The sequence below is a fragment of the Rhinolophus ferrumequinum genome, chromosome 8 (genome assembly GCF_004115265.2).
Source record: "Rhinolophus ferrumequinum isolate MPI-CBG mRhiFer1 chromosome 8, mRhiFer1_v1.p, whole genome shotgun sequence".
Classification (NCBI taxonomy): Eukaryota; Metazoa; Chordata; class Mammalia; order Chiroptera; family Rhinolophidae; genus Rhinolophus; species Rhinolophus ferrumequinum.
In genome coordinates this window covers 44,418,405-44,442,592 of record NC_046291.1, presented here as the reverse complement: position 1 = coordinate 44,442,592, position 24,188 = coordinate 44,418,405, and the positions used below count along the sequence as shown (strand labels likewise).

At 34.9% G+C, this 24,188-nt stretch overlaps 1 protein-coding gene across 6 annotated transcripts in view; it reads right to left on the bottom strand.

Annotated features, from left to right (window-relative positions):
* The window catches only part of PDE1A (phosphodiesterase 1A), a 316,130-nt gene that overhangs the window by 35,803 nt on the left and 256,139 nt on the right, over positions 1-24,188 (bottom strand). For all 6 annotated transcript variants that reach the window (XM_033112655.1, XM_033112654.1, XM_033112656.1 and 3 more), the window contains 4 exons: positions 20,862-20,962; positions 13,280-13,405; positions 10,099-10,200; positions 9,868-9,988 (listed from right to left, as the gene is read on the bottom strand). In XM_033112655.1, coding sequence (XP_032968546.1) covers positions 9,868-9,988; positions 10,099-10,200; positions 13,280-13,405; positions 20,862-20,962 — 450 coding nt within the window. The remainder of the gene's footprint in view (positions 1-9,867; positions 9,989-10,098; positions 10,201-13,279; positions 13,406-20,861; positions 20,963-24,188) is intronic.

Sequence of the window (24,188 nt, the reverse complement as noted above, 5' to 3'; positions counted from 1 at the left end):
GCATTTTGAAACATCTTTCTACTTATTAACCAATTTTAGTTGAATCTCCACAGCAAGTAATGAAGATCTTTAACATTCTTACATCCCATATGCATAATTTTATTTTAATGTTTTCCCAGAGAAAATTTAAATTTCAATATTTTTACTATTACTATCATTATTATTTGACCTTATCTATAGTAGATTAACTAAGCACTATGTTAAAGAATTCTATTTAAATATTTGGGTTTAACATCATAAAAGCTAATTAGATTTTCATATCCTAAAATAAAGGTGGCTACTCTGAACAAAACTTTATCACAAGGTTTGTCAAACACCAGTTCTTTCCTTTGCACTTAAGGGGCTATGCTTACAAAAGAAAGGATACTTCACTGGTGCCTGTTTACTTCAATTGTCCAGCCATTTGAAAGAATGCTTTGGGCTCTATTTTCTCCTAAGTTATTGGTTGTATACCTGCAAGGGGTACACTGGCCTTTCATAAGGCCAGAATGGCCAGAACTTAAGACACAAGGTCAGGTTCTGAAATCAGGAGACAAACAGGAGAGGCCTTCACTTTTGCTTCGTTACAAAGCCCAGGTAACAATGTGACATCTGCTCGAGGGCTTCAGAGTTTCCATTCCCCTGCTTCCTCTAACAACTTTTTCATCGTGATCTTTACATCATGTCGGTGTTTTTATTGGCTTTAATGTTTTATTGACAACGTTGGCTGGTGCATTTCTTCTAAACCATGCCTCTGATTATGAGAGGTGGAAAGTTTCAAATCAGACATGTTCAGGAAAAGCCAGAAATGGTCACCAAAGCAGTAAGCAAAGTAGCTACAAGCAGGGATATTTACCATGACACGACGTAGAGAAAATCGGGAATAGAATTTCTGTGACCTCTCCTAGCAACTGTCCTCATTCCACTAGAAAATAACAGCATCATTCCATGTGGAATTAAAGTTTTATCTGGTTTAAGGAATTATTTGCACCATTAGCCTTGGAGTCATAACACACAGAGCTGAATCACTAATGTTCAAGGCTCTATCTGTTACTTCAGACGTATCACAGCCTGGGCTGAAATCAGTTCTTTTCATCTGTTACCTAACTCGGTAATTTTGGTTTACTCATATTAGGAATAAAGATATAATAGTATCTACCTAATAGGATTATCCTGAGTTTATCTAATTCATGTGAAGCTTAAGGACAGGGACTAACATTTAGTAGTCATTAAAAGCTAGCTAATAAGAACAATAATTCATAAGAGCAAAAATACAGAGCTGAGCAAATTAAAAGTATTTATGATCTCTAATGCATATCTTCGATGGTATTAAACCACAAGAAAAAGGACTGGTAGTTAATTTAGCATGGAGAGGCATTGGCTTCTTTTCCTCCCTTTTTTCTAGCAAGAAATTGACATGACAGGAATTGCACTTTTGAAAGATTAATTTGTTGGCACTGTAGGGGATGGCTTGAAGGGAATTAAAGATGACTCTTGGACTTCAAACCTGATTGAAAGGAGCCTTTGGTGCCATGAATAGAAATAAGACAATCTGTATGAGGGCTAGATCTGAAGGCTATTATAGATTTGATTTTTAACATGTTGAGAATAAGATACAAGAATAATATCATTAATAGTTTGTGTTAAAATATACAGAATATTACTATTGTTAAAATAGAAATAAAGCTACTCATAAAATTCATGGGAAATGTGATATTGGGAATACTTAATATGGACGAAAAAGGGGCCATATACTAAACCTGACAAGCTCAAGGGAGGCCAGCATGGCCGACCCTATAACCCCAGAGACCGAAATTAACCACATAGGATGGTTTGAACATAAAAATTCCTAACAAAACACGGCTCATGGCCGGTAGTCACATCCTTGCCCTGCAGCTTCCTTGACAAAAGTCAATCTTTACCTTAAGTGAGCAGAGCCTGTCTGTTTTCTCTTTTCATCTAAGATAACATACTTTTGCAATGTCAGAGTAATCCCTTTCTCCAGACACCCCAGGGCACAATCCACCACACCAGAGCATGAGATTACAGAACCCCTCCTTGTTATCGTGTTCCCCTAATACCATCTCTACTGCTATAAATGTTAATCATTGACTATCCTATATCCATCAATGTAAAAGAAGTATGTGTCTCCTCATTTTACTTTTTATCCAATCTCAGAGATTGCCCTGCTTCGCTTTCTCCCACTCACTTAATCTACCACCAGTGGATTGTCTTTAATATGGCTCAAATAAACTCATTAAACTTCTCTACAGGTTTGGGCAATTTCTTAAGTCAACAGTTATTTGATAGATGCAGATCCAACTGAGCTGATTGGTGTTATTTGTCAAGGGCTGCTATCTGATATTTTAATAGGGGTATTTTTATACTATGTATAAGTTCTTCGTTTGAACTAAAAACAATAATTTGGGCCTAACATACACATTGTGATGATTTACTTTCCATGAGCTAAATTTCATAGAATGCTGGATGGCAACATTTTCATTTAGGACTTATACTCAGGCATTTGACAATGAAGGGAACCAAAGTTTTGCCGCCCTGAAGCTGCCTTTTTGGGATATTGATTTTAAGCTATTTCTTAAGAAACAAGACTCAGAAAGAACATTTGACCCTCCCCACTTTCTGCCCAAGAGATTCAGATGGAAACACCTGCTTCAGGAAGAAAATCTTAGGATGTTGGCCTTAACCTGAATAGCCTAATTTGAATTAAGTATAGTAAATGTTAGCTAGATACCCCTGTATCCCAATGTTTCTGAGTTGTCTGCCATGTACGTTCCAGGCTTTCTCACCCACCTGTAAGTCATCCGTTGTCGTTTCTGAAATCTAATAGTCCCCCCCACCTGGCCTTTTTCTCCTTTGTCCACAATGTCTTACATACCTAATGTTTCTTCACTGTCTTTGGAATTTTTATGCTTACATGAATTCCCCATGTGGATGTATTAGACATTTGACTTTTCTCCTGTTAGTCTGTCTCGTTAATTTGATTATTAGCCCAGCTAGAAACACTTAAAAGGTGAGAGGAAAAGTTAATTAATTTTTTTTAGCCCTCACAACAGATATATGCAGGGTCGACCTTCCTACAGATGGAGTGAGAGGAGAGATTTAATATTTTATTTACTTCTTGTACTTCACGATTGATTTAGAATATTAAATTTCATCTGCTAAAGCACATCGAATGCTAACGTGCTTTAATTATTTAATTTATTTATAAATATTTCAAAGTGCTACTTATTCTTTAGGGTGAATAAAGGCTATGAGTGCTTAATCAGTAGGGGGCTCTGAAGGCCCCGGAAACCCAATAGGAGTTTTTCTACTAAAGGAGAAGAAAAGACATGTAAAGAGAAAGTTAGGACCCCTGAGTATAAATTTGACAAACTTTACAATTTTCCTCATTCTGTCCCTAAATAAGGAACATTTACTTTCCATTGAGATGAAATCAGAAGTCAAAGCAACAGACATTCTGTAAATCAACTAGTTTTTCATGAAGGTTGTACTTTCATTTGACGGTTCTGCCTTTAGGAGGCCAAAAATATCCTTTAAACTTAATATATACATATATATAATTTTCACACAAACACATCGGGGTTGCCAAAAAAATGTACACAAGTGTACATTTTGGTCAACGTTGCTCAAGCAGTAGTTTGCCATAATCAGAAGTGTCTGGATGCTGATGGTAACCACTTTGATCACCCCTTGTAATTGCAGAAGTCAAACGTGACTTGTATTCATCTTTTATTATCGGTATATAACGAGTATTACAATTTTAATACAGTTTTCCTTTCTTAAAATGTGCATACATATTTTTGGCATACATTTTTTTTGAGGATTTAATTGGCAGTAGTGCCAAAAAACGTATGCACATTTTAAGAAAAGAAAACTGTATTTATATTTATATATATATATTCTGATGTGTTGATTCGTACAAGTGGTTGGAGCAAAACTGTAGGGTCCTAAGGCCACTAAACTCAATTAATCAATGCTGCTCAGTTACACGCCTGGATCTCTGCATCTGTTCTTGGGGATGAGCCTGCATGTGAGGAGGTGGAGAAAGTGGCACCGTCAACATGGAAGCACCAGGCAGCCTGATGTGCTCAGGCCTGACAGATTATGCTCATCTAAGTTCCTTGGAGGCTGTTGAGACTTCTTTGAAAAGCCATGACAGAGACCTAATAATTATTTTTATGCTTTTTTAACAGTGTGAAATGCTTTGATAGCTGTCAACAAGGTGTCAAATGCAGTGAATGGCATATTTTGTTTTATTTTTTTGTATTTTCTCAAGTCAAAATAGTTTCTAGTTTTAAAGAAATAAAGAAGATAGGAAAAAGTGAAGCATGAAATCTTGAGAAAGCTTTTGCACTGAAACCTAAGTTTTAATCTCAGAAGCAACACCAGCAGCAAGCATACAGTAAGCTTCTGGCCACAGGTTTGGGGGCCACTGGAAGGCCAAGGGTAGAATTTGAGGGACCACTAGTTCTAGAGGGGATTTTATTGAGGAAGGAGGGGCAGATGCCGTAGTTTAGAAATTTGACAACTTATTATTATTATTATTTGGACACCTTATTTAAGGGATTTAGACCATCTAATTACCTTCCTGCATTCCTTCTAAAAATAGTGCTTCTAAATTCTATGAAAGCCATCAAAACTGTTTAAATGTGTAATGATTATTATAGCTTAACACATTCACTTTCAGTAAAATTTATGATATGATATGGTATAATTGTATTTTTGTGTTATATTTTATAGAACATTAGTACATCTTGTATAATTGATGCTTACAACATTTTTATGCTTCTTAGAACTATAAGATTTGACTTTTAAATTTTAAGCTATTATCCTGGCTCATAGCTACAGTACCTTATATTTATGAAAATGTTTTTGTTGTGTCTCTGAATTTGTGATGCCAGATTCTTGGCTGAGAGTATAATAACTAAATACATCTTTATTACTATGGCAAATACAATCAATTTGAAGTAACACACTTTATACTATTTCTAGCAACACTGAAGAAAATAAAGGTTCCTGACTCTACACAATTTAGGATAAACTAATCATTTTGACCTTCCCTTCTAAATATTTTGTATTTCCAATTATTTGTTTCTTCTTGACTGACAAGGTAATACCTATTGGTAAATACAGGTTTTACACAGACGTTGAATTCTTTTCATGCATCACAAAACAAGTAGTTGAAAAGGGAAAAAAATCAGCTATTGGGTTCATATAGTATGAAGTATGAACAAATTTTAATGGCAGTGACTATTTTTTGAAACTTTAGTTGAATTAACTTCTTATCTTGTCAACCTAATATGTCTATGCAAGAAGACAGTAAGAAACCAAAACCTGTCTTCCTTTACTAATGGTTATTTTCCTGGCTGGTACCTTCATCTCTACTCTCTCAGTTATATCAGTCATAGCTGAAATGAATGGAGTATCTTCTGAATGTACCCATTGCAGTCAAAGAGCAGAGGCATAAACACGTGAAGAGAGGGCCTTGACTATATCATCACATCATAGGTGTCCTGTGAAATGTGCCTTGGAAATGAGGACCTGCTTTATCTCCTTTACCATCAGTGGCTTACTCAAGAGTCAGAAATAAGAGTTTTTCTAGACTGCAAATGCTGATCTCTTCTCACGACAGTTTCCCATAGCTTCAGAAGGTATACCTAAAGTAGTTACACCAAGGATTGGGGTACCATTGATGGGATTTTAAAAGATGATACAAATAGCTTGGTTTTACATTGGTTTGTCTTCCAGAAAAGCCTTGTGTTTTAGAAATTCTTGATGTTTATTTAAGCCCTTTTGTTAGATAAAATAAACTTGGTAGACAATTTAATACAAAATTGATTTAGAAATCAACACATCCCAAAATTCTTCTGGATATTTCTGAAACATTAATTCATATATATATACACACACATACACACACATACATATGTGTGCATGTATATGTGCACACATACATGCACACATAATCTTCTTGATGTTCTTGAAAATTCTAAAAATCATCTCTTTCCCTTGAGTACTTTTTCTGATTTTTTAAAAATTTATATCCAGTCTCTAATTTTGTTTAAAATCTTATTTAATGGATTCTGAGTCTAGTGCTATATTTTGCAGAGGAAAAGGAAAAATACTTCCCTTAATTGGCTACTTTTTAAACTTCATGGTTGTGTGGGAAATGTGTTGGAAAAACTAGGGCTTACATTTGGGTTTCCTGAAGCCAAGTTTAATTACCTCTTATTTGCGTTATTGGGCTTCTTATGTTTGCCCAATATACATAAAATACTTAACAAGAAACACAGAATGCTTACATTTATACTGCAGCTGAGGACAGTGATGAGTCCTGGGCAGACCTTGCCTGATTTGTCTCAAATTCTGTAGTACAGACAATGGATCGCATGACACAGTATTTAGGATTCTTAGTACACTCCGAAGGAATCAAGGAATATATTTTCAAATTGCTTCATGAACGTACTATTTTGACCATCTGAGGTGAAAACCTCAGTCCCTTGGCTAGATGCCTAGCAAAAAGGGATCTCAGCACATAGGTTCTACAAACTGATAGTTTCACAGGTGGTGACGTGAAGATAAGCAAGAATAAGAAAAAACATGGAAGAACCATTGCAGCCCTGCCAATTTCTAGGACATCTGCATAGTTACACAGATCTAGTTAAATAGTTTACGTCAAATACACTCAGGACAAAGCATAAACCAAACAGTTTCAGATTCCTTGCTGTATCCACCTTCAAAGGGCTAAAATATGTGGTATGGTAAGAACAAGTAAGGGGACTGGGAGACTCATTTAGTAACTGAATTAATGAAAGCACTTTACCTGTTGGAGTCAAGGTCATATTTTAGCATAAGTCTCATAAGGATAAACTTGTTTGCTTGTAAAACATGTTTGTTGGCAGTATAAACTCACTCATCTGACCTTTAACTCCACATTCTCCTGCTTTGCTTTACTTGTTTCTGAAGGGGATTTGAAAGTGATTTACTTTTAAAAAATCTGGAGGCTGAGAACTAAGTATAAGATTCCATTATCAAAAACTAAAGTCCTAAACCAATTTATTATGATCTGAGAGGATTTTTGTAGTTGAAGAAAAGAGGCAATGCTAGCAGGGATAGTTTGATTTTATACTAGCCGGTATGAACACACACCCTTTTTTTTTTTCACTTTACTCTTCTTTGGGCTGTAAGTACCATATTTTGCCATGTATACGCATATATAATGGTCACTTTTTTGCCCAAATTTGTGAGGGAAAAATAAGGATGCACATTATACATGGGTAGTCCTAGTTCTGTATCTATATAAATGTTCTCAATTATTTTATTTATGCTTATGAGTTAATAGTGTAACAATATATAAATAAATAAATGTTGAAATTCCTTTATAATACAAAAACCAAGTATCTAAATATAAGAAAATAAAAATTTAAATTAAAAAATTAAAATGAAGGGGGGAGGATGGTGGTAGAAGAGGTGTGTAAACAGGGTCAAATATATGGTGATGGAAGAACTGAGTGGGTGGTGCACACACAACGTGACATAGAAATCAGGTATTACAAAATCGTACACTTGAAACCTGTGTAATTTTACTAATCATTGTCACCCCAATAAATTTCAATTAAAAAAAAATTAAAACAAAAGATTTTTTTCCCTGATAGTTTGGGCCAAATATGTGGGTGTGCATTATACACGGCCAAATATGGTATATTGCCTTACATGTTAAGGTCATTCAAGCACAGACTGCCATTCCTGAACATTCTGCAGTTACACAAATGGCTATCATTGGTCACCCAGAGTTCTGTCAAAAAACAACAAAACAAAAACCTGACACCTCCTTCCTCTAAGTAACACAATCTGAAAAATGCACTTGACCTTTAGTATTGGGTGTTTTTTAATCAGATAGTCAGATATCTGAGTCACCGTTTATTAGGCACTGAAAATGACAAAGGAACAAAGCAGCCTTATGGAACGATTTCCCTCTACCCTGAAATTCAAATGTCAAAAATCACTGCATGCTGGAAGCTTCATTATTAGTATCAATCACATTTCTGGTAAAATTCAAGAATAAGATAGTGAACTTCAAAAACATCTAGATTCATTTTTATACTTATCTGTATTTCTCAAACATTTATATAATAAACTTATGTTTACTTAAAATATATTTAAGAAGGGTGGGAGGTGATTGTGAAGTCAAAAATAGTGCTAAACTTTAGAATGAATGGGTTGTGTCAGAATTATTGGCCAGAGGAAGGCCTAGCCCCACGAACATGCAGAAGACAGTGCTCACTGATCCTCGGCCCATGAGCGATAGTAAAAATGTCAACAATAAGAGGCTCCCTCAACCAGGAGCAGCTGTTCCATCTTAGCACAATCCTCGCAGGTTTCATAACATGCTCAGAAAACTGTATAAAGACAGTAAAGTAAATCTGACAGGAGAAATAGAGAAATGCTCTCAGTCAGTGAGACAGTTTTATTTTATTATTATTTTTTTAATTATTTGTGTTTTTTTTCAGTTAGAGTTGATATTCCATATTATTTTATATGAGTTTTAGGTGGACAGCACAGACAGTTTTAAACATCTGCTTTTCCAGAGAGGTGGATGATAAATAACAGTGTCTGTATTCATTTCATTATAAAATGAAATGTGATGTTACAGGAAAATAGAGGAAACAGAAGGCTGACATATGCGCTGTTTTCTCGATGCACAAGGGAGGGAACATCACTCTCTCAGAGGGGAAAACTTTCTTCCTTGTTTCACTTGAAGAGGTCCAAACCACAGAACCACTAAGTATTGAAACATTCGTGCAATGGCTCTGGGTAAATTCAGTTCGACATCTCAAAATTTAGCAAATGTGGCACTTCTCTTTACTGAAAGTTAGGAAGAAAATGTCCACATTAAATTGAATTTAAAATTTTCTGACACTAAGAGAGGACCCACGGATCAATGACAACTGAAATTTAAGGGATTTGTTTTAAGCAAATAGTAGTGGAGAAGATGAATTTGTAATATTTTTTTTAAAAAATATTAAAGTTATTTATATGCAGAAATAAAAAATCTAGATTCAATTTCATTGAATTCATTACTCTCATTGTTCTGTCAGGTATTCCTTGTCTGGTCTGAAGCTAATAAAACACGGGGATAATATAAGTCATATTATTTGTAGATCTAACAGTAATTTTCAAGAGTCTCTGGGATTTAGCAGAGATAGTTTAACACTGATTTTTTTCAGAGTTCTTTAAGTCATCGGTGAAGCACCTTTATTCTGATAGATTATTTTTGAAATCAAGGAAAAAAATTGTGTACAAATTTTAACTGTATAAATTATGAACACACTTGTGTAACTAACACTCAAGATATATTTCCATCAATCCCAGAAAGTTCTCTTAACCTCTTCCAGTGAATCCCACTCCATATAAGCACCCATTGTTCAGATTTCAATCTTCATAGATATTTTGCCATTTTTTTAACTTCATATAAAGGAATCATATAGTATGCATTTTTTGAGTAACTTTCCCTAGGACTATGCAAGACTATTTCAAAACAAACCATATTCACCTCCACTGACAACGGGTAATAGAAACCAATCATCCAAATATAGTAACATTTTTGTTTTTTCTGTTTTCGGAATAGTTGCAAAATCAATGATAAATGTTAAAAATAAAGTACAATATTGAGATACCAAACAATCTGAAAATACAGAATTGAGTGATAGGAGACTCTTTATTGTGATAATTATGTGATTCATAGCAGATCCCCTGGATAGCCCCAGGAATGTATTGTGGCCAGTTGATAATAAGTCACCTTTTTTGAATGTCAATAGGCACAGTCAGCATTTCCAACACTATTTGCATAGAGTGTGAAAGACGCACCTGTCGGAAAAACTCCTCCATCAGGGCCATGGTCCACCGGTGGTGCAGCTGCCAGCATTTGGCTGGATGGCTGATGTCTGCTGCGTGGAGAATCAGGGACATGGTTTTGGCTCTGTCGATCCTGTCAAACCAAGAACATACTCAAATTATTAGAACAAAGTAACCAATTACAGTCCTTTCTGAGTCCAAACCCACGGAACTTGAACATCACAAAATAAATAAATAACCTACCCTTCAGGCTGCTGCAAACTGTTTCTTATATTTTTAATTTGCTGGAAGTGACTCGACATGTCTGTAGACAAAACCATTTCAATTACTAGGTTCCGAAGATCCCTGTGAAGTCATCAAAAGGAAAGGCTCAGTTGGCTCTTTATTGTTCTCAAGTGGAACATTTCCTTAAACATCATGAATTACATTTTCTGTTTAATGGATATGAACACACAAAAAGCTACATTTTAATGTAAAAGTGCTTATAAAAGTTTACATCATTTTACCTTTTAACTCTTGAAGCCGTAGGAAATTGCCAGGAGAGTGATCTGTGAATGATGCTGTTTAACGTCTCCCCTTCAAGAACTGGATGCTTTCTCCTCCCACACTGACACCCTTCCCCCACTCGTAATTCTAAAATATTGTTTTCCTATCCAACTACATAATTTTAAAGAAAAACTATTCTCAATGAAGTCTGTGCTATCCATAAAATCACGACTATTTGTTCAGTATTTATTCAGTCCAGGCAGTCTTCTAGGAGCTTCGTATAGGTATTAAGACATTTAATCTTCACCACAACCCTGTGAGTGTGTATTATTAGTTCCCACCACAAAGCCTGAGTTCTTACCCCAGTCACATAGCAGAGATACGTTTCAACCCTAAAAGTTCCCACTACCAAAGCGGACTCTAAAACTCCTCCATTATGCCGACACTTCATCATCAGAACCCCAGAAAAACGAAGACTCTAAAGTGAGTGGCATTTCCCGGCTTAAGCTGTTGGGATCCTGATCCTAGAAAGAACTATCAGTACTGCTGAAATTTTAACCAAGACGCTAAATATGGTGACCCTTATCACAAGGCCTATACACGAATAACTCATTCTCACGCTAAGGAGACAATAAGTCACCTCAGCACAGTTTTGCATGTTCCACAACTCATTGCTTGCACAGTACAGATAGGTAAAATAGTTACTCATATGGGAAACCGTATTTTATTTTCATTCTGAGGTGTGGTCTGAGGAGGAAGCTGAATTAAAGGTGAGTGGTAAATATAAATTACAGTTTACCTAAAGTATCTTTAGGTACTTTAGGTAAGAACTTTACCTAAAGATGGTATGATCAAATTACTTTTCTTTTTTTTTTTTTAAATCACATATTGGAGGCTCTTGCTGAAAATTATGGGTGCTCAGTTCAATTGGATTTTTATATGCGAGTCATGAGAAAACAATACACTGATTGCTGTTCATGATATGAATAGCATGCTTAGAATACTTTTAGCCAAATATTAAGGGAAGGGACGTTATTAAATATAATAAAGTTTTTCTCAATTACATTTTTTCTCTGAAATTCTGAGGAGAGCCATATCACAACAGCAACTAAACCAACATATTCATGTTAACTAAGGTAAAGGAGACTAAAGTTTTATGAAATACATAAATCTCATATATACATTGTGCTTTTCAGATAACTGACCAGCACCGACTCTATTCCTTACACTATACTCCTATTTATATTTTAATTCTTGGTACAATGTTATCAAGTTTATATTAGCAAATATATCTTTCATAGCTTTTTAGAAAGTGTTGGCTCTATTAAATTGTACAATCTATATGATACGTATAGTATTTGTTAAAACAATTCTATAAAACCATTCAATTAGGATGACTCAGAAGTTACTGTATAGGAATTTACAAAATAATACAGGAATAAATTATTAGAATAAAATACTAAAGATATTAAAGAATATTGTGTAATAGGATAAAATTACACTGAAATAGCAACAGCATTAACTTTAAGAAGGAACAAGTTTAATTCAAAAGAATAATAATTAATAATATAAATGTTACCTCTGGGAATGATAAGCACGGCTGAAGAAATAAATATTCTAGATGTAAATAGTCAATCTCTCAGACCTTAGTTAATACCTCCAAACTTGTTTCCCTGCTTCTACCTTCGCCCCTCCTGTTCATATTGCCCAACAGCTGTTGATTTTAAATTCTTTTACAATTAGATGCTGGCCTTCCTAGGCTGCAAAACTTCATTGGCTATTGTTTCCTGCAGAATCAAATGAAAGGCCTGAACTGGGTTCCCAAAACAAAGTGCCTCCTTCCCCTCACATTAGAGATTTTCCTGAGATGCAAAAGCAACCTTGAAAAACCAGGAAGCTTCAGTATTTGGTAAAACAAACATGGAACATTAGGGTTATTTTAAACCCTAAATTAACCTTTTATTTATTTTAAGGTAATTTTTGATCCCAAGTCACTTCTTTTATATGGACATGTCTTTTTACCCTGATTTAAAGAGAGAGAGGAAAAAGAAAAAGAAAAAAACTCTGCTATTTGCATTTAAATAGGAACCTTTTCAATCCATTAACTGACTTAACAAGATCTTTGTTAAAGACAAAGGCTTTTTTTAAATTATATAAGTAGGTCCCATAAAATATTAGGGATATACTAACACTAAAACATTCCTATGTTTATCTGAAATATATATTTAACTGGATGTCCTTTATTTTTCATTTGCTAAATATGGCAACCCTATAGTCAAATGAAGGGATTGATGATGGCCAAGGGATCAAGAATAAACAAGGAAAAATTATGCTGAGTGATTAGGGGTGCATCGTGTCATTTTCTCTTACATGGCAAGGGGTATCACCATTCCATGTAATTTTTTTTTTAAGCAGATTGATGCCTTGTAGAAGAAACATGTAAGATTTCCTTCCATAGCTGAGCCATTTTGATGTATTATATTTGTAATGTTTTCCCCCAAATAGTGAATTCTTTATTTTTTCCAAAAAAGCTAAATTCCATGTACAGAAAAGTAATACATGAAGGAATCAATATGACCCTAATACTCTGAATTTATGTAGGACCACATTATGGTACAATTGAGCAGAGTTCCATTCCAGACAATATGTAATTATGTATCTTAAAGTATCTGTTTTATGGTGTGTAGTCTTACAGATTGGCTATCATACATATAGATGTTGAATTGGCCTGGGAATACTTCAGCTCCATCTAACAGAGCCCGGCTCCTGAACAAAGTTTTCTAGGTAAATCCTTCTCAGATTTATCTAGTCAAAGAATGTTGAGTTTGTACTACAAGTAAGGAATTGACTTTCATCTTTAAGGTTTTCTTCACGTTAAATCACACAATTTAACTTTTTCCTGAAGTTTAATTTCCTCTAGGTTTCCTCTGAAACTCACCTCCAGTCATCTTTGGACAAATTTATCAAGACATTCATTTCTTCTTCTTGCATAAGTCGATAAGCTGCACTCACATGGTGATTCTCAAGGACGGATCGATCATTATACAAAACAGCAACATCTGACCTAAGAATTAAAAAAAAGACGAGTAGAGAATTTCATTAGACTTCGTGCATGAGTGTCTAATAAAAACACTCAAGTTATAAGACATCTCATCAGTAAAAGCCCTGCAACTGAACACCTAAATTTATGGAAGTACTTAGTTTCTTTTTTAATTTTTTTTACTGTATGACAACTTTCTAAAAAAAATAGACTTTAGTTTTTAGAGCAATTTTAGGTTCAAAGCAAAATGGAGCAGAAGGTACAGTGATTTGGCATATATTCCCTGGCCCCAAACATACACAGCCTTCCGCATTATCAACATTCTCCACTACAATGGTACATTTGTTATAATTGGTGAATCCACGTTGACATATAATTATTACCCAGAGTCCATAATTTACATTAGGGTTCACTCTTGGTGTTGTATATGCTATGGATTTTGACAAATTTATAACGACATGTTATAAATTTATAGTACCATTATAGTACCATATAGAGTATTTTCACTGCCCTAGAAATCCTCTGTGCTCTGCCAATTCATCCCTCCCACCTCCTTAACCCCCTGCGACCACTGATCTTTTTATTGTCTCCATTTTCTGCCTCTCCACAGTGCCATGTGATTGGAATCATACAGTATATAGACTTTTCATACTGCTAGTTTTACTTAGTAATATGCATTTAAGTTTCCTCCATGTCTTTCCATGGCTCGATAGCTCAAGTCTTTTTAGTACTAAATAATATTTCACTGTTTGGATATGTCACCGTTTATGTACCCATTCACCAACTAAAGGACATTTTAGTTGCTTCCAAGTTTTGGCAATTATGAATAAAGCTGCTACAAATATCTGCATGCATGTTTTTTTGTGGATATAAGTTTTCAACTCCTTTGGGTAAATACCAAGGAACAAGATTGCTGGATCATATGGTAAGAGTATATTAAGTTTTCATAAGAAACCATCAAACTGTTTTCCAAAGTGGCTGTACTAATTTGCATCGCCATCACCAATGTATAATAGTTGCTGTGGTTCCATATCTTTGCCAGCATTTTGTGTCATCAGGGTTCCAGATTTTGGCCATTCTAATAGGTGGATAACAGTGATTCATCATTGTTTTAATTTGCATTCCACTGATGACATATGGCGTGCAGTATCTTTTCATATGCTTATTTGCCATCTGTGTATTTTCTTTAGTGTGGTGTCTGGTAAGCCTCATTTTTAAATCAGATTCTTTGTTTTCTTATTGTTGAATTTAAAGAGTTCTTTGTATATTTTGAATAACAGTCATTTATTAGATGTATCTTTTGTAAATATTTTCTCCCAGTCTGTGGCTTGTCTTCTAATTCTTTTGATATTGTCTTTCACAAGAATGTTTTTGTTTTTAATGAAGTCCAGCTTATCAAATTCTTTCAAAAATTGTGCCTTTGGTGTTGTGTCTAAAAAGTCACTGTCACACTCAAGGTCATCTAGATTTTCTCCTATGTTATCTTCTAGGAGTTTTATAGTTTTGCATTTTACACTTAGGTCTATGATCCATTTTGAGTTCGTTTTTTGTGAAGAGTGTAAGGTCTGCGTATACTTTTTTTTTTTTTTTTTTTTTGCATGTGGATGTCCAGTTGTTCCAGCACCATTTGTTTGTTGAAGAGACTATTGTTGCTCCATAGTATTGCCTTTGCTCCTTTGTCATATATTTGTGAATTTATTGCTGGGTTGTCTTTTCTGTACCACTGACCTTATTTCTCTGTTCTTTCGCCAATACCACACTGTCTTGATTACTATAGCTTTATTGTAAGTCATGATGTTGGATAGTATCAATTCTCCAACTTTGTTCTTTTCCTTTAATACTGTGTTGGCTATTTTGGGTCTTTTGCTTCTCCATATAAATTTTAAATCTGCTTATTGATATCTGCAAAATAAGTTGCTGGGAGTTTGATTGGGACTGCACTGAAGATATAGATCAACTTGAGAAGAACTAACACGTTGACAATATTGAGTCTTCCTATCCATGAACATGGAATACATCTCCTCTTACTTCTTTGAATTATTCTATCAGAGTTTTTTAGTTTTGCTCATATAGATCTTGTACATATTTTGTTAGATTTATAACTACTTTTTTTTCTTGGTACTAATATAAATGATATCATGATTTTAATTTCAAATTCCACTTGTTCATTGCTTGTATATAAGAAAGTGATTAACCTTTTATCCTGCAATCTTGCTATAATTGGTTATTAGTTCCAGCAGGTTTTTTGGTTGATTTTTCTGGATTTTTTGCAGAGACTAGCATGTCATCTGTGAATGAAGACAATTTTTTTTCCTTCTTTCCAATCTGTATACTTTTTTTTTTTTGGGGGGGGAGGCGTCTTATTGAATTAATTAGGACTCCAAGTATGATGTTGAAAAGCAGTAATGAGAGGGAGACATCCTTGCTTTGCTCCTGATCTTACTGGGAAAGCTTCAAATTTCTCAATGTTAACTATGATGTTAGTTGTAGGGGTTTTTTTTTTGGAGATATTCTTTATCAAGTTAAGGAACTGCCTTTCTATTCCTAGTTTACTGGGCATTCTTATCATGTGAGGGTGTTGAATTTATCAAATTCTTTTTCCTCATCTATTAATATGATCATATGACTTTTCGTTTTTAGCCTATTGTATAATAGATTACCTTAACTGATTTTCAAATGTTGAACCTGGGACAAAGCCTACTTGGTACTAAACAGCATATTTTAAATATGTTTATGCCTTCTCCATTCTATTTGTAATTCAGTTACCTGTGAGATAATCTAGATATGCCAATGAGAGAGAAAAAAATTACCTAACATTCTTATTCACTCAGTGAACAAAGCAGCCTCTTTGTATTCCTTCCAGAGAGTTGATTACCATCTCATTCCCTTGAACTAAAATTATTTGGGGCAGAGGGAAGAGGGGATGATAAAAATCATATTTATAATTCTACTTTTTTCCCCCTTATAATGTTGTGATTCAAATTGAATATTATATCCTTTAGCCTTAAATTAAACTGGGGAACCATTCTTTAACCAAAATTTAGAACTTATGTTGGATAATGTCCAATTTATAATGAATATTGCCATTTTAAATGATGAATTCATCAAGGGAAGCCTTTTATTTCTCAATTGCCTGTATTTTCATATCATTTGATAATCAAATAAGCTACTTCAAGTTGCATTGTTGAACTTGGTCTTCAAACAAAAAGTGTGAAATAATCCAAGTATTCTCATCTCTGTATAATGGAGCCCTTGCTTCTCCTTTCTTATCCTCTTAAGTTGCCATATCATTTTGAAAGTGTGGAATGGAAGCAGAGCCACTGTGTGCAATGTATTAAAATGGTGAACCCATCCATATATATTGGAAGTAGGCAGCAAAAATACCAATTGGAGGTAGGCAACAAAGATATGTATCTTCCTGGCAGATACATATTCTGTCAGCACAAAAATTGCCTCATTAAGACTTACTGTTTTAGGCTTTCCAGTGGGTAGAGTCTTAGTTATAAACTAGCACTGACCCTACCACTGAATGTCTACCAAAGAGTATCCAAGGACAAGTATAACAAAGAACTAAAGAAACTGGGCTCCTGTTGCAAGCAACATATTGGAGATCTGTATCTAATAGTCTGCCAGATAAATCAAGTGTTATTATTATTAATCCAATGAAGGGGAAATGACCTATCAGGCAGTAGAATAATTACTTACTCTTTTATTTCTATCACTTCATAAAAGTAGAATAACATATGTAGTTAGCTAAAAGCACATAGTTCCAAAATATATTTTCGTTTAATAATTTCAGCTACGGTCTAAAAATTATACAGCTGATAATCATAGCTCAGTACAAAGAAAACTGAACTAGCGAAGCGTATATGTAATCCTTACTTAAGAGAGAATCAAATGGATCTTGCCCAAATATCTCCAGAATACTGAGATCATGGAAAAAAACTGTAATTTGTAAATCAAATATTATTACCATTATCACTTGTATGACTTCAAATCTAGCCATGGCAGTTCTGCCAGGGTTATTAAAAGATATGGCTCCAAATATCACTGTCTTTACCTTTTGGCAACAAGAAGAGCTATGTTTCTGAACCAGATTTAGTTGTAGCAAAGTATGTATGATTTTGTCTCATAAATCTAACAGGATGCTGAGAATACAGCATCATCTTAATGTTTGAGATAGTCTTTGACATCTAAGAAAAGAACTAGACTCTAAGCAACATCCAGTATCCATGGTAACGTGTAGCTCTATATTTTCACAAAGAACTTATTTGCATTTATTTACACTTGCAAAGATTTCATGAATTATAATGTCTATATTAAACTTAAATCTAGCCTTGAACTATGTTTTAAATTATTTTTCAGTCATTTTGCATTATCCAGGAAATAGCTTCCCACAATAGGAAAGCACTCTAAGTCCAAGTAACAGTGAATACTGTAAAATGCAATGAAATCAGTGACATCAGACTTCGTTCTCCTCCTCGGATATAATGTGAAGGTGACAGTGATAATTTTTAAAAGCACATTATTTTTTGTATTCGTGGTCACTACAACTTTTTGTTCATAAAATTTTCAAGTTCTGATAAAAGTAATACATTAAATAATTCATCTTGGTAAGTCATTTATAAGAAAATAAATAAAACACTAGACTTTCCCCCCTTTTATAGGTTCTCAATATAAAAACAGAAAAAGAAAAAAAAAAGGATTTTTCCTCCTCCTTCTTCTCTTTCTTCTCCTCCTTCTTTTTTCCATCTTCACCCCCTACTCTGCAGTCCAAAGTATAAAAAAATTAGGACTCTTCATTCCGTTGTAAATGATTGGTAGAAAGAAAGCTAGAAACGATGGCCGAACACCGCTGCTGGAGAAGGCCAGTCCATTCCCTTCACTTTTCAAAGTAGAAAGAGCAAGAAGTGTTCATTGTTAACAAATTATTTGCTGCCTTCTCCAGCTCCCCAAACTGTTGTTCCATACAGGCCCCAACTCAGTAATGAGCTGCCTTTAATTAAAATCCCACTCATTATGGATTGAGAAGATGTACAAGAGCCTTTGATAAGCAAAAACCATCCATATAGTCTACTTTTCCTTTGATGTTTAACACAAATAAAAACAAAACAACTTCCTATACTCTACAGACGGACATGGAGGTTAATAACATTCCCTGCCTCTAAACCAGAATTCCGGCTCTTCCTTTTCCTTCATGTTCTGTCAACCTGGGGGACTCTGGGCATAGACAGAATGCCTTCCGCAATATTTTATTGTGTGAATTTCAGCTCTTCCTCTGTCTCCATCAAGGCAACCATGATTTCTAAGCCCATCCATTTCAGGCTATACAGGTTTGGGACTATTATCTGCCTGTCCCTGGACATGGGAGAAGAGACGTGTATGCAGACTGCACTGAGAGTGAGCGCCCCTCTTCTGAGCTTCTCAATCCCGCTACTGCCATCAGCTGACTGTGTGCATATAAACAGGTGATGTCACTTCTAGAGAAATGTGCTTTTTTCTTTTTTAGATTGTGAGGTGTAGGCCAGATGATCCATAATATGGATCTCAGTCACTTTAGGGTCCCTTGAATGTCTAAAATGTCTAATATTTTAATGAAATGTTTTCCACATCAATAAAATAACTTCCTATAACTGGAAGATCAGTTGTTAGAAATTACTAATTAAAAAAACAAATAAAATAGACCATACAAAAACCTGCACATGAATATTTATAGCAGCTCTATTCATAAGTGCCAAAATTTGGATATCCTTCAATAGGTGAATAAGTAAATAAACTCTGGCACATCCAGACAATAGAATATTGTTCAGCAATGAAAGACATGAGCTATCAAGCCATGAAAAGATATATGGGAGCTTTAAATGCATATTGTCAAATGAAAACAGCCAGTCTGAAAAGGTTTCATATTGTATAATTTCAACTATGTGACATTTTGGAAAAGACAAAACTATAGTGACATTAATAAGATCAATGGTTGCCATAGGTAAAGGGGAGGAAAGACGGGAGGAATGAAAAGGTGAGGCACAGGGGACTTTTAGGGCAGTTGAATTATTGTGTATGATACTATAATGGTGGATACATGGTGTTATACATTTGTAAAACTCATACAATGTATAACACAAAGAGTAAACCCTAGTGTAAACCAGGGATTTTAGTTACGAATAATGTATCAATATTAGTTCATCGATTGTAACAAATGCACCTCACCAGGGCAAGATGTTAACACTAGGAGAAATTGTGGGGTGGGGGGAGCGGGTATGTGGGAGCTCTGTACTTTCTGTTCAATTTTTTTGTAAACCCAAATCTGCTCTAAGAAATAGAGTTTATTAATTTAAAAGAATGAACAAATTTAAAAAATAACTAGGTTTATTTTTCCCACAATAAGAATAGCGAGTTCTACAGTGGTTCCAGAAAGATATCGGTCTGTCCACTTACATCTCCATCTTAAACAGCTCTGATAGTGAAATGCAGACATTTCAGGGTCCTGTGGATATCAATGACCCTGATGGGTCCTAGACCAAATTCTGCCTCCCAGCCACTAAGATCTGTGTACAACCAAAAAAGTACAGAGCACTTTTCTATTATGGACTGAATTGTATTCTTTGAAAATTTATATGTTGAAGTTCTAACTCCCAGTCCCTTAGAATATGACTGCAATTTATGATAAGGCCTTTGAAGAGGTAATTGAGGTTAAATGCAGGGCGCGGCCCCATCACTACTGGTGTCCTTATAACAGGAAGGGGCAGGAGGGATGTTCCCACACAGAGACATGGCCGTGTGAGGACACTGCAAGAAGGCAGCCATCTGCAAGCCGAAGAGAGAGGTCTCAGAAGACACCAAACCTGCTGACACTTTGATTATAGACAGTCTCCAAAACTGTGAGAACATTTCTGTTATGTAAACCACCCAATCTGTGGTATTTTGTGATGCTAGCCCTCACAGACTAATACACCTTTATTCTGGTATTTTGATTGTAATAACTGCCATCATCACCATCATTTAAAAAAATCTCATTTTCCAACTATGTTAAATTTAACACTTCAAACTAATCTAGAAGTAAGATTTCTTCGATTTTTTAGATTTTTTTTCCAGAAGTACAAGTTTATGACTCTCAAGTACATAATGACATCAAACTGTTTCCTGAAACAATAAGTTGCAAAATTTGTCTCAGTGAATAAATATCTAACTTGTAGGATAGTTTGGAATGTAAATTCTGGGTACAGAAAAATTATCTTACACATTTTTATGTTCTTTAAATTGCTAAATATACCATCAAATATATACAAGATTCTGGATAAATAATGGTTGATTAACTTAAATGCTTGCAGCTTAAGGAATTTTACTAACACTTATTAAACATTTATTATTATTCTTATTAGACATCATCATCATTATGTTTAAATACTCTTAAGATAAGTCATATGCAGGAAAACACATTTCAAGTTTTAACTAAGAAATGTTAATACTTTATCTAGCTTACCTTGTCTGAATATGGAAGTTGTTTGTGGTTCCTGTATGCTCGTAATCATGAATGGCAGCAGCAAAGACCATTGCTAAAATTTCCAGTTCAGTGAGCCAGTGCTAGTAAATTAAAGAAAAATTCCAACATGTTTAGAAAGCAGAGGTCATGTTGTCGTTCTACAAAACTTTTCAGTGCATCCAGTATAAGTAATCAGAGAAAATTGTTTTATTGATTTTAAATACATTTTTCTATTTTACCTCAGTTAATTTTACATAAAACAAATACTTCATGAGGTCAATGATTCTTTCATGGCATTTAAGTTCAAAATTCAAACATTATAATTTTCTTTGGAAACAGAGTAATTTTTTTATGATTTAAAAATGTGAACCTTGACTGGATTTTGAATTCATAGCCTTACCAGTTGGGGTTCCCATGAAATCCATCACAGGTTAGTGATTTTTAACATGTAGCTCATACATCATTAAAATGTCTTTTAGCTTAACTTTCGTAGAAGACCTTATTATGAGAAAATTTTCCATCTGAAAATTTCCATCTGAAAATTTTCCAAAATATTCACTTCTCATGAGAGAAACTGAACTTAATTTGTGTATTTAAAGATTTAAAAGTTTCCAAGAATTTACCACATTTGTTTTTCATGAAACATAGCCTATGACTGTGCAAATTAAACTTAATCACAATGAAAGATTAAATGCTTTCACATAAGATCCAGACCACCTGTTTCATGTACATTGTACCCTTTTGTTATCAGTTGGATGGTTTAGCAAAAATTCCATTACTATTATAAGTCCCCTTGGGTAATTCAATTGTTTCTTTACCATCCATATTTCTCTTCTACTGCACTGCCAACTACGTAAGCACATGGGATTATTTAATTAAAAATCAATAACGTGAAGTGCCCTTTCACAGTCACAGTAGCCACATTTCAATGGCTCAGCAGTCACGTGTGGCAAGCAGTCAGCGTGTAGAACGTTATCACCAGAAGTGCTGTTGGACAACACCGTAGGTAGAAGGTGTTACCTGATGCTAGGAATGGAGGACCCAAAATGACACGAGGTTTGCTCTTAGGGTCTTATTCTGGACACTTGAAACAATTAAAGACCTTGCCCAAAGCAGCAGAAAAATATAAACTACAAGCATAGGTGATGAAAGGTCACAGAAAAAAGATGCAGGAGAAAGGCAGACAGATGTCGATTTGGCGGCAGTGGATCTTGGAATCAGGATGGACAGAGATTGGGCGCTACTTGCAAGGTTGTGAACAGAGATTCTAAAGAGCAAATGTAGAATGATAGTGGAGATGTCTATGTGAAAACGGAGTTACCAGTAGTAAAATCATGTTGGAGAGTCAAGTGAAGTGAGATTGAAAACAGAGTGCAGAGCGTGGGAGACAGTTGACAGACCACCTTAATTAGAGCTGATGAGTTTGGATGTTGCAAAAAAGGCAAGAGGGAGCGGTTGTAGGTCCGTGAGTCAAAAAATGCAGGAGGTGACAAGCATTGAGTCTCACAGTTGCTGAAGGCATGCTCTTATTAACCTTTGCTTCTTTCATAAAAGCGATCATGGCGTTTGGCCTTTAATAGGAACTTAATATTTGCCTGCCGAATTGAATTTCACCAGTTTTGCATTAGGAGGATGTAGTAGGAGTAGTGGGAAAAGACTGTGAAATCAGACGATCCTGGTTTTAAATCTCGGTTAATCCTCAGGCAAATACGTTGGTTTCCCTCTCTGCCAGAGTTCCCATGAAAATCGAGTGAGTGATCGTTTCCCTTTGGCTTTTAGAAGTTTATAGTTAAATGTATGCACGGTGCCTATTGCAAGTCTTGTCCTATAGTAAAATACAGAATAAGTGGCATTTTACTCCACTCATCCCCTTAAACACATTGTTTAAGTCATTGAATCTGGAAAATAAGTGAGCTAACATATCTTTAGTGATTGAAATTCAAGAATAAGTACCTCACAGTTGGATGACTGAAGCAGAAATGATTTTCAGAACCAAAGGGAGTTGATATAACTAGCTATTCTGTGTTTATAGGTGCATTTAATTCTGAGTCATTAAAAGAAAGAAAATGACCTTATTAAAGGCCTGTTTTAGAGGCTGGACTGGGACTGAGCCTCCAATGTCTCCAGTGAGACTGGAATTAAGTATCATGAAATGAAGAGCAATTTAAGTTAAACCAGTTTTGGTACTCCTAGAAACCCATTGTTTTATTAAAGAAAATTGTTCCTAGGAAAAAAAAAATCACCTATTTTTTTTAAGTATTTCCTATTGGTTATATTTAAGATTTACAGATTGAACTATGATTTTTGAAATAAGCAACATTCACTATCTACTACGATAATGTTGAATGTGACGTTGAAATTATAAACTAAAGAGTTAACTAGGAAGTCAGAAATGGATTTAAATGTATAGATTATCTCATAAGTATTTAAAATTATTATCTTTCTAGCTGTCAAAATGGATTATACATGTGTTTCCAGTGTTTAGTCTCATCAATCTCCGCTTCCCATAAATAGTACTTCCTCCATGAATCCTCTTATTTACAACCACACTGTGGTCTTAACGACGAAGTTCACATTATAAAATCATTTGGGAAAAGAGAGACACATTGAACCTGAACACTTATTAAAAAAAAAAATCTATTTTGTTTAGTGAAAATAGAATGTGGGGCTGATGTCAGCTCCTTAGTTGCGAATTCATTTTATTCTGGGGTCAAATGAGACTTCTATGTCAGAACACAGATGCTTAAATTCATGGATTTTGTAAATGATTCAAGCCAGGGAGAATGAGGCTGAATCATATCACTCTTCTCAACTACAACGGTGGTCAGTACCTAACTGAGGTTCTTCGGATTCCTGATGCGCAGAAATAAAGAGTTAAGACAATGTGCCCCGAACAATGCAGACACTGCTTCATTTAAACTGCAGGTTGCATTTTGCCTAGAGACATCCTCCGGTGGACTTACTCTAAAATGGGCAGCCCTCAAAGTATGTCAGTAGGGAGAGTACCGACTGTACAGTGATAATGGCAAGGAAGGAGAAGGAGCGAACAATAACTGAACATTTTAATTAGATGTTGTCATTTAATTTTTATAACTGTCCTATGTACTATGACATAAGTCAATATTTTTACCCTTATTTGGCAGATAGCAAAGCTGAATGCTAAAGAAGGAAATCAACCTGCCAAAGGTCACATAACTCGCAAGTGTCAGAGCAGGAATTCAAAGCCAAATCTGTCTGATTCCAAAGTTTCTGTTCCTTCCACAGATCACAATATTTCTTCTCTGGATTACAATAGCATTCATTACTCAAGGGAGGTGATATGCTGAA